Here is a 16,588-nt window from a genome sequence, read left to right as displayed (position 1 = left end):
TAATCGGTGAAACATTTAGAAATAATTGAATTGATCGATCCAAATTCTTACGTCCTGAAATCTGAATATGAATACTATACTAAAACTAAACTATTTTAGGGACCCGGTTTTTATGCGGCAAGACCACATATGTAGAAATGTGGGCCCCTTGATAAATTTATTTTTGAGATGGATTTTAAAACTTAATTTTAAGGACATATAATTTTTAACATGGAGATCATGAATATGAACAAATAAATAAATTTTAAAAATTTGAAATAATAATTCTAATAAAAAAACATTTGATCGGTTTTAGATGATGAAACACCTACTTGCATTTATATTTAAAATAGATGTTTTACACTTTCTGGGCCACATATGTAGAACCGCGGTCCAGCGTACAAGAATTAAAATCCATTTTTCTCGTGTCCGGGAGGTAGGAGTGGAATTTTGAGATGCACCCCTATCTAAACTTTTTCCCTATCTCGACTATTGAGGAATCAGTGTATTGGTATCGGTTTCCGTCGCGCTAGGGTTTTGTCTCTCTGTCCTTTTGTCCTGCGAAAACACGAACCCTAACCCTAGAAAACGCTATCCCGTAGAGCCCCAGAATGGCGGAATCAGACCACACAAGATCTCCTCCGGCTATCGAACAAAACTTGGCTGGCCAAAAATCGACTGAAAATGCTATTTCTGATGACCTCAATGGACATTCCGGCGAAGAAAACCGGGAAGTCTTGCCTGAAACAGTGAGCGATTCCTTAATGAACGATTTGGATCCAGTCGAGAAGGTCGATGGAGAGGACTCTCGGGTTTTGTCTGAGGTAGATGAAGACGAAGCCATGACTGGTGGATTGATTGGGGGCAACAAGTGTTTGGATGTTGAATCTCGGTTTAATGAGGAGGGTTCTACCGTGAAGGATTCTTTGGATGGAGATGAAAATGTTAAGTTACCTGATGAGGTTCTTGATGAGAAGGATGGCTTAGTGACAGAAGATGATAGCTTGGAACACGAAAACATGGCAAATGAAGTTGAGAGAGAGATCGAAAATGGCAACAAAATCAACGAGGAGATGGATACCTTTAACAATAAGGAACCTGGGAAGGAAGATGGCAGTATGGGTATGGGGGTTGATAAGCAAAATGATAAGGCGTTTGGTATAGGGAATGGACTCAATGAAAGAGAGATCGAAAATGAAGGTGATAAGGATATTAATGAAGAAAATGGTGAAGGGGATGATGTGGGCCTTGGTGTTAAAGAAGCACCAGAGAAGGGAGATGACGAGAAGGAGATTGGTAAAGAAACTGATGAAAATTTGAACGAAGAAAGTGATAATAGAGGTGTTGTCAAAGAAGATGGAGCAAGAACTGAAGAGGAGGAGCAATTTCCTGAAGTTAAAACAGTGGAGATTCTTTCCCATTGGCTCCCAAAGCCTTGTGTTCGTGTGACCATTACTGGTGGGTCTGCTACTGAAGAGGTATGCTCATCCTCGACACCTTGAGATTTTTCTTTGAAAATAATAAATTGCAAGTTGTTTTCTATATGCATTTGAAGCACAGTAACATAGTATACCCTGAAAAACAGATACAAAGAAGCACATTGTGCAATATGGGCTTTCGTAGACCAGTCTGATATTATTTGGTGGAAAGGATGTAAAAATTGCCAAGTCTTGAGAACTTAGGTTTTACCTACGTGTTATTTACTACGGAAATTATTTTATCCAGATACCAATAGAAGGAACTTATGTGACATGGTATAAAAAGCAAGCATCTCATGAGTTCAGGAGCCATCATGGATTACCACATTGAGAAACTTCTTTTATTGCTAACAGTATTTCGTCGATCAGTAAATTGGATTGTGAAAGTCAATGTTCTGGTTTTTTTAATTCAAAGAGGAGAAAGAGATGCCAAAATGGTTTGGGATGAATTTGTCTGTGAACAATGGAAATTGTGGTTGGTGATTAAAAAATGAGGGATGAGTGACCCCTTACTTTTTCAAGGTTGTCACAGCAACTGTCTTTGCTTCCCTCCTGATGCGATGAAAATTTGCATTAATTGTTTAAATTAATTTGACTAGAAGTAGTGTGATTCATCTAATTCTCTATAACTCATAGCCCTTTACAACTGGCCATGCTTATTGGCATAATTTCCTTCTCTTCACCAGTCACCTTAGGTTCGACTTCCTCCACCCCTGGAATGCCAGTCTAGCTTGAGATGTTTTAGCATTTAATACAATTTCTAGGATCTTTGTTGTACTCCTTTCTTTCTTTTTTTTTTGATAAGGAATCAGGTGGAAGTCTAGCTTTATGTACAGTTGCACTACAAGGTGCAGAATGCAGACATATGGGGATGGGTTCTAAAATATATGGAAGGTAGGAAGGATGGAAGGGTTAGAGGTAGAACTAAGATCACCCCTTGCTGAAGGAGTCAAACGTAAGTCTCCTCCAAGAAAGGGCATTTGCATTTGAATGGCATTCTCCAGGTGTATGTTGAGATATAGGTGTGATGTAGTATATCTCGAGGATTTCATGAAAGATGAACTATTTTCAGCCTACCCAAACAAATTTAAGGGAATGCCCAGCATGGTCACTATGCAATTTTTCTCTCAGTTGATACATCCACTGAAAAGGATTTGGCCTTGCTCAATACTTACTGGAAAAATATCGGGCTTCTGGTTAGAAGTTCTAGGCATTGTATTGAATTATAATAATATGGATGTTTCAAATATTGATTCAATAGTAGATATTCAACATGTCATGGAAGCTTTCTTATTTGTTTATTTTTTGAATTGAAAGAAAACTGAGAATGGAAGAAGTTGTTTTCTGTTCGCTCATTTGTACACGTAACTTTTTTTTTTTCTAATTTTCTGCTCCAGAGCTCATATTCTGTTGAAACTTGAAAAAACAGATGTTACAGTATCTTCTATTTGTTTTCTTTCCTTTCCCTTATCCTGTCAGAGTCCTCTTGTTGTGGAAAGTTATAGGTTTCCATGGGCACATAACATAACTTTTACTCAAGTAGAAGAGAATAAGTGGATAACTTCAATAGATCTTCCTTTAAGGGTCAGCAGAGTTTTTGCTGCTATTAAAGATGAAATTAATTATCAGAAACCAAAAAGATGGTGTCTGTGTTGTTTGTTTCTCATTGTTTACATACACCTCTAAAATACAGATGTAACAAGCATGAAACAGCTTGATGATATTTTCTGGGAAAAAGTTGTAATGAGAGTTTTGGGTGAACATGTTCTTGTATTGAGACTGAAATAAGAAAAGCTTCATATTCAAATTTTCAAACTGATGTAAAAGACATCAAGACATGTGTGAATGGAACTGCCATGTGCCATGCACCAGGATGGAGGATGGGAAGGCAGCAGCATGCAGTTTTGTATGGTCTACTGAAGGTTGGATAATATCATTGTAAGTGCAACTTGACCAACCGTTCAAATTCATGGTATTATAATTTTCTTAGCTAATCATAGTTTGTTGGAATTTGGAGAATGAAAGGTTCATCATAGAAAGGAAATGTCATTTATGTTAAGGAAAGGAATAGCTGATTCCTATTTAAAAAAAAAGAAAAGAAACAGATATAATTGATTCCTGAGTTCCTATCAAATATAAGCGTTCTGGATTAAAGGAAACAACTAACAGATTCCTAAGTTTTGCAATTGGAAAATGCATTTATATTTTAACAATTGGAAATGCCTGTAAAAGTTGAAAGGGTAATCCTTATGTTTTAAAATATGGGAAAGCATTTCTTGCTGGAATCTTCTTAATGAATTGGAGAAATGCCTTAAATGATATAAGGACTGGCTGGAAATTTTAGTTTTATGTACATAAAATATCCTATAAATTCTATGATCGTAGAATGCTTATTGCATTTATCCCCAAAGATTTGTAGCACCTGCGTTACATGGATCATCAATATTAATTTTTTATGCAGTAAGTCGCCATTGTAATCTTCTATGCATATGGTCAATAAGATTAGTACTACTGAAAAATATAGGGTTCAGATATCTGAGTTGGAACTGGAGTTGCAACATAAATCCATCCAATCACTGAAAAAGATACAAATATAATGATCATAACTTCTGAATATGGTTTTTTTTCATTTAGTAAGGCAAAAACTGACTTGAGGAATGCATATATTGCATGCATTTCTTTTTTTGTGACCTAACAACATTTAATTATAGGGTTATATGATATATCATGCTATGTATGGATTCATTTAAACTTAGTGTTTGACATAAAGTTTTGTCATTCAACTTATAGAATATACAAACTATCTATTTGCGTACTTCTAATATGGCATGAACTCTTTTGTGCGTTATAACATGATGTTGAAGTCATCATAAAAAATTCATCTTGTTGCAAATCGATTTGATAAGATTATAGAAATGGTGTCTTGTTACAAACAAATTTTGTAAGTCACAAAAGTTGTGTCAACCACACTTGGAAAAAAAAGGTTACAAAAAGCTGTCTTGTTGCCAACAAATTTGGAAACAGTATTTTTAATTCAACAAGTTGGTGGCAAATGCAAATTGGCTTTAAGCGCTAGGTGACCTTTGGATGTTCGGGTATGGGCGATCAAGGATATGGGTCTTTTGGTGAATCTTTTCTTCTCTTCTTGGTTGAGACTTGGAACTAACACCCATGGTACACTCTAGCATGTTTTTTTCCTGATATGCAGCCAGTTTGTTACTCTTGGATAGAAGCATGCCGATAATTGATTTTGCTGTCTTCTTCCACCACACAGAAAGCACGTTGGTGCCTGAGTGTAAGATTCTACATCTTGGTCGCTCTTTCAGGTAAGAACTCAAGGGTATGTTAGGATATGTCAAGGGCGAGCAGAAGCGTGATGTTTTTATTCTCTAAGAAAAAATCTAAACGAGTGCTCATTTATTTATTTTTTTTTGTTTTTGCTTTTGTTTTTTTGTTTTCTGTTTTGTTTTGTTTTGTTTTTTTATTTTTTTTATTTTTTTTTATAGTTGGTTCTGCTTTAGTTTATCAAGAGAAAATAAAACCATGCCCAAATATCTTTACTTTGGTGGTCTTTCTGAAATCCTTCTAGATTCTTGATGTGTAGGAAGTTGCGTTGATTTTAGGACTTTGTACTATAAAATGCTTTGTAATTTTATGATGTGTAACTGAGTTATTGGTATATCCAAGAGTTTGCACGAAGTGTCGTTTCTCCCCTTAAGTCACAAAGCTTCCCAAGCCTTTAGTCCTTTTGCTATTTCTTTGTACATTTTTGATAGGCCAATTTTTTTATTTATTTTTTAAATAATCGCCTAACTGAAAATTTGTGGAACTTAACAAATGCATTTTATTGATTTTAACCTTGTCGTGTGGTTATGCCCTTTATTTTGTTGCCTTGGTGTTTTTTTTGGCTTTTTGCTTTGTATTTTTTCCTTCATTGGCTATTAAATTAGATAAAGCTTTAATTGTATAAAAGTGGGAGATTTATGAGAAGAAGAATAAGAAACAACTTATGATTATGCCAGCTGTAGTATAAAAACACCACTTCCAGCACGAAAATAATATTATATCTTGCTTGCGGAATATCTGTCATGGAATTTGGCAATGTATGCATACCTTCATTACAACAATCCATTTTCTTTATGGCACTGTTTTTGTTGCATGTTATTTCCTGGTGCTACTATGTCCTGAACTTGATTAAGCATAGCATATGCTTAGTTTTTGTGAAGCTGTTCCTCATAAAATGGTATCATATCTGATACTCCTCTTTTTATAGTGCTTGATATTTTTTGAACTCAGCTGTATTACTGGGTCCAGATCAGCTTGATTTGTCTACATTCAAAGCTGCTGGTTGAATTATTATTTTGATGATTTCATTGGTGACCTCAGGGTATTATCAGTTCAGTCTCACTTAATTGGTATGTTGCTAATTAGAGGGTTACTCTTATTAGGAGTTGTTACCACTTTTTACTGAACATGGAAAAGTCTCAAGCATTGCATTTGAAAACGAAAAAAGAGATGCCACAGTTGTCCGATTTGATTCTGCACCTGGAGATAACCAGCTAGCTGCTACTGTCCAAGAAAAACTCCATAATACACAACTTGGTGTACGGACATTGCTTGTTGAGGCATTTCGTGCTGACTCATTGTTATTTGTTGGAAATCTCACCCCTGATATTGATGACTCATCATTGAGGACAATGTTTGAACCACATGGAAAGGTCGAACGAGCATTTGTAAGTTCTGCTGCTCTATCTTGGTTATTAAATTACTAGGTAAATTAAAAATTACTTTGAAAAAGGAAATTATTTAACCATGTTTGTGCTGAAGGATATTTTTAATTTTTCAGGTTCTACGCAATGCTGCAGGTCAGAGTAAAGGATACGGATTTATTGAATATAGCCTGAAATCCCAGGTTTGCCCAACAATATAGCCTGAAAATAAGCGTATGCCATATTTTCTTCTTCTTGGGTACTAGTTTTGTCGCTTTTTGTAGGCAATTGCTGCAAAGACAACAATGGGCGTGGTGAACATGGATGGGCGGGTTTTACGTGTTGAGTGGTCAGATTGCAAAAATATTGAGGATATGTTCTCGACTGTGCTGTTTGTGGATCGCATATCAAAGCATATGCCTAATGTATGTATAGATCCATAGGATTTTACTTTCCTGTCTATTTTCCCTTGCTAACTGCCTTTCTGATGGATGTATGACAGCCTGAATTAGCTTTGAGATCACTCTTTGGACAGTATGGGAAAGTTAAAGACTGTTTCTTACCCATTGGTATCAATGGGAATATCCGTGGATTTGGCTTCATTGACTTCTTTCACTCTGCTTGTGCTGACAAGGGTACCCTGTTCATGGACCTGGAATTTTTGTCTTTCTTGGTTGTACTTAAAATTAATTTGGGAATCTTGAATATTTCCACTTACTAAAAAAACTCAATCTTTCCAGCGCATATTGCATTGGATGGTCATGAGTTGGGAGGGCTCAATATACGAGTTAGCTTTGCAAATCCATCTAAGTCAGCTCAGGTATGATCACTACATTATATTTGAGGATTCTCTAAGGTATTACTGTTTGAACACAACTTGTGCCCCCTCATTCGCTGCTACTTCCCTTTGCATTTGTGCCTCCTCCATTGTTTTTTATCCTTCTTTGTGGAGCATCTGCTCTGTAGTTTCAGTCCATGCATGTATTCACTTTTTACCTTCTTCGTACCGTTTATCATCAAGGATTTAACACTGTTATCCATATTGATTGAAGTCATACAAGCAACGCCTTGGAAATCAAGGTCCTGCTCAAGCATTTGGTGGTATGGGTAGAGGAGCCATTCCAGGTGGTCTACTTTATCCTGTTTGATAAGTTTTACTTTTCTTACTGGTGATCCTATTGGTTTTGCTCTTGATAGTACACTTTTAATGACCGGCTTGTTTCTGGGGTTAGATTAACAGTAATGGTTGTGCTGTAACCTTTATATATATATATATTTAAATAGGTATGACTGCTGCTTCAAGAGGAAATGGATACATGCCTTTCATGGCAAATCAGTTTGTTGGAGCTGTTGCTAGATCCAGTGTTCTAGGAGTGGGCGCTGGAATGGTATCTGTGGAAGTCTTGGTGTCATTCACACATCTTAGATTAATCTGTTAATATCTAAGTAATTAATAGTAATAGGATCACCTTTTTATGCAGGCATATAATCGTGGAACTCCTATGGGTCCTAGAATCCTTGAGCAGAATGTTATGGATAGAGGAAATGGCATTCTTTCTGCAGGTGCACCTATGGCGGGGGTGATGGGGCGACCCCCCTTTATGGGTAATATATCACAAAGGCAAGGAATGTCCGGTCTTGGAAATTTGGCATCTGCCCAACATTTTATAAATCAAGGTGGAGTTGCCTTCAAGTTTCAATTGTCAAATCTTGTTGTATTATTAATTGAGGGACATGATTTTATGTGTCATATTTCATGTAATTCCTTGCAGGTACTTATCCTTCCAACTTAGCTGCTGCTGCCCAGGTATGCTCACAAATAATGTCTTCCCATTTCAAGTTAGGCAGCTAGTTCTTTTCTATGTAGGCATGGGGATTTAAGTAAATCCTTTTCTGGAGTGCAGATGGCACTTCTACAAGGCAAAGTGTATCAAGACAGTGGCAAATTTAGAGCTCAGGTATTGTTCTTAGACTTTAACACCATAGTACTCTTCTCATTTTGAAGAACATTGGATTTTTCTGTTTATGGACGACTCTTGTTCATTTTTATCTCAGTAAGAAAACATGCTACCAATTGTAAAGAAATTTTTTTTTCCTTCACTGATGGACAATGGGAATTGTTAGGACACACTGTCTTGGTTTGCTTCCTATTTCCCTATTAAATTATTGTTCATCATCACTACTACTGCTACCAATACCTCCACCACCACCACCTTTTCTATCAATACCAATATGACTACTGTGATTACCTTTACTGCTACTGCCACTATTGATACTACAACCACTACCACTACCACCACTATTATGGCCAACATGACTACTCTAACAATATCACTACCACCAGTACTATTGTATCAACTACTACTACCCGTACAATTATGACTACAGCACTATCAATACTATGACTACGGCCACCACTATGACAAGTATTAGTGAACCACTATCACAAGTATTAGTGACACTATCGTCACCACTATTACCATAATTATACTCTTACTACTTACTAATACTAGGTACGTACATAGTTTGGCAAAATCGATAATAGGGAACAAGGGGTTTCATATTCCTGGTTTTTTCCCCTGTACATCTACCGCTCTTGCTGAAGCACTTGACACCTACTGAACCCTAACTGTGTCCTAGAAGTTGGGAACATCTTTGATCGTCTAAATGTATCCATTAAGGAGAAACACAGCATGTATCATATGTGCCCTGGTTTTTATTTATTTATGTTTTTCGAATATCCAACATTATTTGCTAAAAAAGACTATCCAACATTTTTTTTAGTAGATTTAGAGTTGGCACTTACTCATACTAATGGCGTGTTAGGAGGCCTTTTTATTGCCAGCATGGTATTGGAAGTTCTGACCTTTGTCACTTTTAAAAAATAAGGAAGTATCGATCTTACCTAACTTGATCTTTTTTGCAACATTATATCTCCTAGATATGGCCATCTATGGAAAAACCAAGCATATAACCATATTCCACTAGTTTTGTTCTGACTTTTATTTTCAAATGTGTTTAATAAAGTATGACAAAACCTTTTATAAACCTGCTAGGTGTTTGGAAAATTGAAATGACTGTAACATATGCAAAATGATCTTTTGTTATATTTGTCTTGTAGCTAATCGCGGAAGCTAGGTTTAGTTATTGGAGTGCATTAATTTCCTTTATATGCTATCAGGATCTCTACAAGCAAGTACCTCAGCAGGCCAAGCAAGGCCATTCACAATATCCTTATCAACCACATCAGCACCAAACTCAACAATCTTATCAGCAGCATGCACTGCCACAGCCTCACCATTCAACCCAGGAGCTGTCCTATGCTCAATCTCAACAATATCTGCTAGCTGCTCAACAAGCCCAATATCAGGTGGGGGGTTTAAATGCCCTGTTAAACTTTTAGGCATTTCACCAATTGCTGGTTAACATTATAGGGGACATTTTTTTGCATACTTATGATTTGGTGTTGCTCTCTAACACATTCCCTTCTCTTTTCCTTTTTTCCTTTTTTTGAAGCTTCTTCCTCTAAATCTTAAAAACAGAAAGAAGAATTACATGTATAATTACTTAACAACAAATAAAAAGAAAAAAAAGAAATTGCACATACCCTCGTGATTTGCTTTCAACCTGAAGTACCTAACTCTTATGAATAACTGCAGGTTCAACAGCAACATTCTCAGAATTATACACAGCAAACAGAAATCCATACTCAGCCACCACAACAAACCCAGCATGTATGTGCCTTAATCTGCGTGTGTGCATGCACGTATAAGCTGATTCAAATTTTCGTAGTGTTCTGATGAGAGCTGGATCCTTGGGCCTATTGCATATCAAGTTTTTGTGCATGCTTGTTTTTGAAATGTGGAGGAATTCAAGGATTCATTTAGACAGATTTTTTCAGTGATACTCGCTCATAATTATTGAATTGATACTTGTGTTTAGTAAGTAAACATACCAATTAGAAAAGGAATAAGTATGCCTGTATTCTTAATGATGGATGGTGCATGTCTATGAATATTTGGCAGTATCCTCAAGGCACAAGTTATTACAACCAACAAAATTCTGTGCAAGCTCAGGTTAATGCAAGTTTTTTTCTCATTCCAGAAAATGCTTATTTTTTATATCATGCTTTTTTTTTTTCCTTTTTTTTTTTTTGCAGTTTCTTATCTCATAGATCTCTTCTAACGGTTTTTTTCTTGCTGCAATTCAGTGAGTTTCAGTGGTAGTTATTCTTCTATAATAAACATCTATTGATGCGTAATAATGTGGTATGCTGGTTAGTATACTTGTAAAGATGGGATCAACATCTCGGATAACTTCTTATGTGGGAAATGAAGCAGTTATAAAATCGCCCTCAGTCGGCCTCCAATTTTATTTTATTTTTGAAAATGTTTACTGTATTATATATGTAGTTGCAACTTGTAAAAGTTGCTATATGTACAAAAATGGGCTAAAAAGCCTGCTGAATACAACAAAAAAGAGCAATTAGTTGCTGAAAAGATGGTTCATTAAAAGGAACCTTTATAATTATGCTTTGCACTCCTCCTGCAAAACTTGTATTCTGTCTTTGCATAGAATGATTCCAATTTTCAAGTCTCTACCCTTCCTACCACATGCCCCCTCCCCAACCACAAATGGCTCTTTCCTTTCCCTACATTATCTGTGGCCTCTCTGGTTTTTGAGATCATAGACTGTTTATTTAAAAGCAGGGAAACTATATCAGAATTTAAATGGAGTATGGTATGTGCCACTCCTAAGTTCATTCACTGTCCATTTCCAGTGCGCAGACAAAGGAGACTAACTGTACCTGGATGGAAGTCCTGGTGAGCCTCGCTACGATTAATCTCCACCTTCCATAATCAAGAACAGATTGTAGATGATCCTTTTGGATTACTATAAAAAACTATCTGATATGGAGTGCTTTCTGCTAACAGTATACCTATTTTCACTCGAGAATATTTCTACAAAAATTGAAAAAAGAGTAATAGATTGTAATTTTTCATGTGCATGTAGCAATAGATCAGTTTAATAGTCTTATTTGATTGTGATTACTGTTTCGTTTTCTGAGAGCATGGATGTTGCATTTGGTTGGATGTGCAGTCATATGGCACTAGTCAGCAGCAATACCAACAGGCATATGGACAGGCACCCGTGAACCAATATGGTTAGTTACTAACTCAGCTGTCTGAGCATTGCTCAATTATATTGGAAACTCGCACTCAAAAACTGAGACACCCTATGCATCCAGATCAATATGCACAGCAGCCGAGCCATGATCATTTTCCTCAGACTACGGTAGCTACCACCACAAACCAGGCAGTTAGTTACCCTGCCCAGTTTCAAGATGGTGCTCAGCAACAAGCCTATGCTTCATACCATGGGCTGCAGCAGGTGCAGTCTCTCTCTCTCTCTCTCTCTCTCTCTCTCTCACACACACACACACACACACACACACACACACACACACATACACACACAAACACGGATATGTTTGCTGTCTCCCTCATAGAGTATGGAGTCTTGCTATCAGAATCTCTTTATATCTCTCTCACTCTCTGTAGCTTTGCCAGTTCATTGAGTTCTGATGTTGGGTTGAGAAATGTAGAAAAAACTGATTTAATTCGGTTTTCCTGTTGTTTGTTAAATTTGTAACATCTTGACAGCAAGCTGGTCTGCTTGCAACACCTACCAGTGGGGCCCAACAGACTCAGAGCACCGATGCCCAGTATGCCGCATATTATGCAGCCCAAGCCTTGTACTTGCAACAAACTGTATGTACTTATTTTTATCTATGTAAATTTTTTGATGTAGTGTTTTTTTGGTTATCAATTTGGTTAAAATATAAAACTTTCTTTGTAAGCATGACAGATGTAGTGTGGATAAAAACGGCAGGAAGTTGCTGAGGAATTTGTACAAAAGATTAGATATCCAAAATCTCTTCCACATTGGTTGGTCTGAAAATGTTCATATCTGTCCTGGATGCTCCTTTAGCCAGGATGTCAGACCTGACATGTTGTGTTGCAGTCCCCTTCTTTAGCCAATTGATTCTTGTCCCTTGAAACCAGAAGACTTGCCCTTGTTTTAGGATAGCCTGTAGCTCTGATTTCATTACCCCTCTTCCTGTTTGCTCATCCTCATTAAGGGCTTGGTTTTCTTCCTTGAGGTCAAGGTTGGAGATTTCGGCTAGAAGCGCCTTGCTTTTTTGGGGACAGATGATTCTCATGGTTCCAAAGCTTCAGACCTTTGAGTTTCATGCCTATTCTTGCAGACAGCCTAACCTTGAGTGTTGAAGTCCCCCATTGGGAACTTAATCGAAAGAGTTATTCTTCAAGCCACATGACGTCGAACTTAAACAGTCTGGGTCCGGCTGATGGGGGTTAAGTATCGAGGAAGATTGGGGTGTGGGAAGGAGCTTTTGGGGGTGTACATGCACGTGAGTGGGTACTTTGGAACTTCTCCCAGATGGGGGAGATTAGGAATCTATCGATTCTTGTGAGGATAAGGTTTGCCAAATGGATGGACCAAGGATGCTTTGTTCCAGATATATTATTTTGGTTGTTTTTGAAAAGTCAACAGAACTTGGCTGGGCTGGCTATTGATTCTCCTTCTCCTATGCTTCTCGTAGGAGCACCTGGTGGCATTGAAGTCACTTAGATGCGCCATGGAAGTGAACATCAGATTAGGGTGTCTTCTAGTTCCTCGTTAAACCACTTTAAAAGATATGGTGAACCATTGATGTAAATTTCCACTGGAAGTTGTCAAAGTTCTTGCAAACTTGATGTAGATGGAATATTGACCAATGAAGGACAAGATTTTGGTGAACCCCAGATGTCCCATGCAAGGATCATTTTGGAGTGGTTAGGGGGGTTTGCTGGTACCTGGAGGACCGTCTTTGGTGTCAGTGCTATACCTTCTATGGTGCTTAGATCTGTTGACTGGGGATCTTGGTCAAGTGAGTCGTCGTAGTTGACCTTAAGAGTTGAGGTTCTTCTCTGTGGCCTTTGGAACCGGATTTGGGAGGTTTGGTGGCAGTTCTAAAGGTTTCGGCGATGTCGTCAATGGGACCATCCTGGGTGAAAGCCATGATTCTAAGCATTTCATCAATGTTGCCCTCCACCTTATGTATTTGCTCTTCTTCTTTGAAATCCACTGAAAAGTATTTGTTATCAGAATCTGTTGGGTTTTCAGTGATGGTTTCAAGCTTGACTGGGAAGCCAGCGTTGGCAATTAAGAGGTCCATTGAAGACAAGGCTGGGGTGCGAGGGATTTGTTGGGGTGGGGTTGAAAATGTATCTCGCAACTTGGGGGGAGTGTTCTTTACGACCAATGTTTGTTCATTTCTCTCTTAACAATTTGCCAATACCTTTTGGTTTCTTATTTGTTTAGTATTATTATTCAGTACTAATTTGGCTACCCATATTCTTAATGACCTGCCTAAATTAGTGGAAAACAGTGGATGACTAATCAAGAGCTCTTGTGGCTACTAATGATACCCATGTTTTGGCTGGCGGAATGGAAAACATGTGCATTACTGAAAAGATTGTTGTTGGCCAAACTAGTCCCCTATTAATTTCTTGATAAAGTGACCGGTTCCTTTTTATTATTATCAATACTATTGTGTAGTTGTTGTGATAATTGATTTTTTTATCACTGTGGAACTACTCAGCAGCAGCAACAACAACAAGGGCAGGCACAAGGACTTCAGAGTGCTGGTGCTGCTTACCAGGAGGTAAGGGCTTTCCGTCGGTCGTTCAGTTTTTTTTTTCTTGATGCTTTTCTTATGTTATTTTTTGCCTCTGATTATCAAGTGTTGGTCTGTGTAAAACTGAGGTGTTCTTATTAACTCGGCTATTTATGCTTCTATTTCTTTTTTTCTCATAATAGCAAACTGCGGCTGATTATGGGCAGAAACGAGCATTCGATCAAATGGAGAATGATCAACATGGCATGGCTCAGGTTAGAAGCCTACCCTTAGTTACAGGACACCATTGTTGTCTTTTTTTTTTCTAGTTCCTTTTGATAATTTACATGAAACCAATGATATGTCACTCGTTATGGCAGCTAGGCGACATTGCTTGCAGTTTAACTGTTTTGACCAGCTTGATGGGTGTTACTTTTTAAAATGGACAAGGTTTCTACGAGTCTTAGGACTCACATGTAGATATGCGGCCCCTCCTTTTGATCTATTTTTCAGATGGAATTTGGCCCTTGATTGAGCCGAATGGTGGACTAGGATTCGTGTAGCCGCCCCAAATAGTTGGGAAAAGGCTCGAATGATGACGAGTCTCTAACATGAAGATCATTAATATGTTAAAAAGATCAATAACTTAAAAGCTAATAATAATAATTTTTTGGAGATAATTTTTTGGATTGTTGGATTTTGTTCTTTTAAGAGTGACCACAACTTTTTATCCATCTTAAAGATGGATGCTTGATACCTTGGGGGACACAAATGTAGAAATGTGTCCCCCCTGACTCATAGGCTACTTTTCATTTAAATTTCACCCATTATTTGTGATATGTGCAATGCGTCCCCTGACTCGTAGAGTACTTTCATTTAAATGTCCCCCATGATTGGTGATATTTGCTGTTAGGGCCAAGGCCTCTCTGATATTTGCTGCAAGGGCCAATGCATCTTAGCATCAATAATGTCAATCACTCAGTTTTAATCATGACAATAAATTTATAACCTTGCATGAAATTTCCCTGTAAGGAATATCCTGTTGCCTATAAACCTCTAATGAACACCAGGGTAAATTGTATCCGTTGAGGCCCGTTATTATTTGGAAACTTGTATTTCTTTCTTTTATTACCTGATTTTATGGACAATATTTTCATTATTAGGCTTAGAGGTGTTGCCTGCTTCTCTTTCTTAGGTTCCTTGTCTTTTATGGGTCTGCTTGCTTCTCTCTTGTTGTAGTCACTGACTGCACTCGATGTGCCTATTAGGACCTACAACTAAAACTCTCTCTCTCTCCCCTTTCAAAATGAGCTCTCTTGCCATTCGAAATGAGTATATTGCCCCTTCGAGTAAATTTAATGAATAATTTATATGTATATTAATATTCTATTGTGTCTGATGCAGCAAACTCAGTATGGTGGGTACCCATCAGGTTATGCTCAGCCGCAGCCGCAGTCGCAGCCGGCAATTCTAGGTGCTTACCAACAGCAACAGCAGCAGCAGCAGCAGCCAGTTGCAGCGGCAGCTGATGGTTACCACCAACAGCAACCGCAGCAGCAGGTATACCAGGCTGCCTCAACTGTAGCAGCTACTGATGCGAAGAGGCCTAGGTTCTGAACTGATTGTCCACTCTCTCGGGCTGTCTTTTCATGAGAAATGTAGAGAAGTTTATGAACCATCATCCATTGTATCTCTTGTTTTTAACTTTGATCAAAATGAGTCTTTGTTGAGAAAGTTCACTCTCTCTTGCTCTCCAATGTTATCAAGATCGGACTAGTTATTGAACCAACGAGGGAACTCGTTCATTCAAAACTACAAACTACTTCAACCATTGGTAGAACCGGAGTAAGGAAAAAGTTTATATAAGGATGGTAGAACTGGAGTAAGGAAAAAGTTTATATAAGGATGGTACTTTATAATGTAGAACTACGGATGCCTCTCAAAAATCCATCGGAAAAGATAGTTTTAATGTTTAAAAACCCTTTGATTGATCATCGCAACATTGAGATGTATGACTATGAAAAATAAAAAAATTTCAAGTCTCATAAATAATGCATTTTATAACATATTATCTACACCGTCCATTTTCAAGATTTTCATATTTTTATAGATCTACTTGATTTTTTTAAATTTAAAATTTTATAATTGGGTATAAAAATAGATTTTGAGATAATCCTAAGAATGCTTTACATCAAAATTATGTCATAAATTTGTAGGTGTACTTTACCTCTACCCTTACGGATGCATCAGTATGCCAACTGCACCTTCAGATTAATTAGATTTAAAAAATACAACAAAAATTATATAAATTATAGTTTAAAATATGTAATATCTTAAAAAATAGGTACTCGACTTTGTTTGGCCAATTGAAACAGTGGAAGCTCGTTGGTCAGATAAGTTGAATAGACCTTTTTTTCTCAAACTGGTTTTTTAATATTTGTAAGGCATCGACTGTCCAACCAATTGGACCGCTGGTTCAGTCCCGTTTTGAAAACTATATTTCTTTCTTTCATGGTGATGTTGGCGCATCACTATTGACGAGTGGGAATGAAACCTTGCTTATTGGCAAAATATTGTCAGGGATGGTGTTTTCGGAATTGCCATAAGCGAAAAAGAATGTAATTTTGCCTCCGTGATGGCAGTTGGTGATCATATGACAAGAAGCAGGTAGAGATAGGACGTGAGTGCTATGAATGAGATGTGCTTTGGGGAGGTTTCCATTCAATAATGTATTGGTTTAG

At 37.5% G+C, this 16,588-nt stretch overlaps 1 protein-coding gene across 36 annotated transcripts; it reads left to right on the top strand.

Moving 5' to 3' along the window:
• The first annotated feature begins 475 nt into the window (after positions 1-475).
• On the top strand, positions 476-15,581 carry LOC18448486 (uncharacterized). 36 transcript variants are annotated; one of them, XR_016043721.1, is made up of 21 exons: positions 476-1,457; positions 5,906-6,190; positions 6,304-6,369; positions 6,451-6,591; positions 6,669-6,801; positions 6,907-6,986; positions 7,219-7,291; positions 7,451-7,554; positions 7,648-7,843; positions 7,939-7,973; positions 8,071-8,124; positions 9,348-9,536; positions 9,826-9,900; positions 10,192-10,242; positions 10,947-10,989; positions 11,267-11,330; positions 11,415-11,557; positions 11,830-11,937; positions 13,836-13,895; positions 14,051-14,122; positions 15,252-15,581. XR_016043721.1 is itself a non-coding variant. In XM_088851039.1 (21 exons), the coding sequence occupies exons 3-21, from the start codon at positions 6,155-6,157 to the stop codon at positions 15,462-15,464; spliced, it is 1,896 nt and encodes a 631-aa protein (XP_088707165.1). In that variant the 5' UTR covers positions 3,330-3,395; positions 4,732-4,783; positions 5,906-6,154; the 3' UTR covers positions 15,465-15,581. The 36 variants fall into 36 exon arrangements, 20 of the variants coding, with proteins under 20 accessions (XP_088707153.1, XP_011628628.1, XP_020531738.1 ...); XR_016043719.1 differs by having other exon boundaries at positions 13,833-13,895; XR_016043722.1 differs by having other exon boundaries at positions 10,876-10,989.
• The last annotated feature ends 1,007 nt before the right edge of the window (positions 15,582-16,588 follow it).

This window comes from Amborella trichopoda, chromosome 11, assembly GCF_054954075.1.
Source record: "Amborella trichopoda isolate Santa Cruz 75 chromosome 11, AtrichopodaSantaCruz75HAP2 v2.0, whole genome shotgun sequence".
NCBI lineage: Eukaryota > Viridiplantae > Streptophyta > Magnoliopsida > Amborellales > Amborellaceae > Amborella > Amborella trichopoda.
The sequence above is the reverse complement of the archived record's forward strand: the minus strand, read 5'-3'. Positions and strand labels throughout refer to the sequence as shown.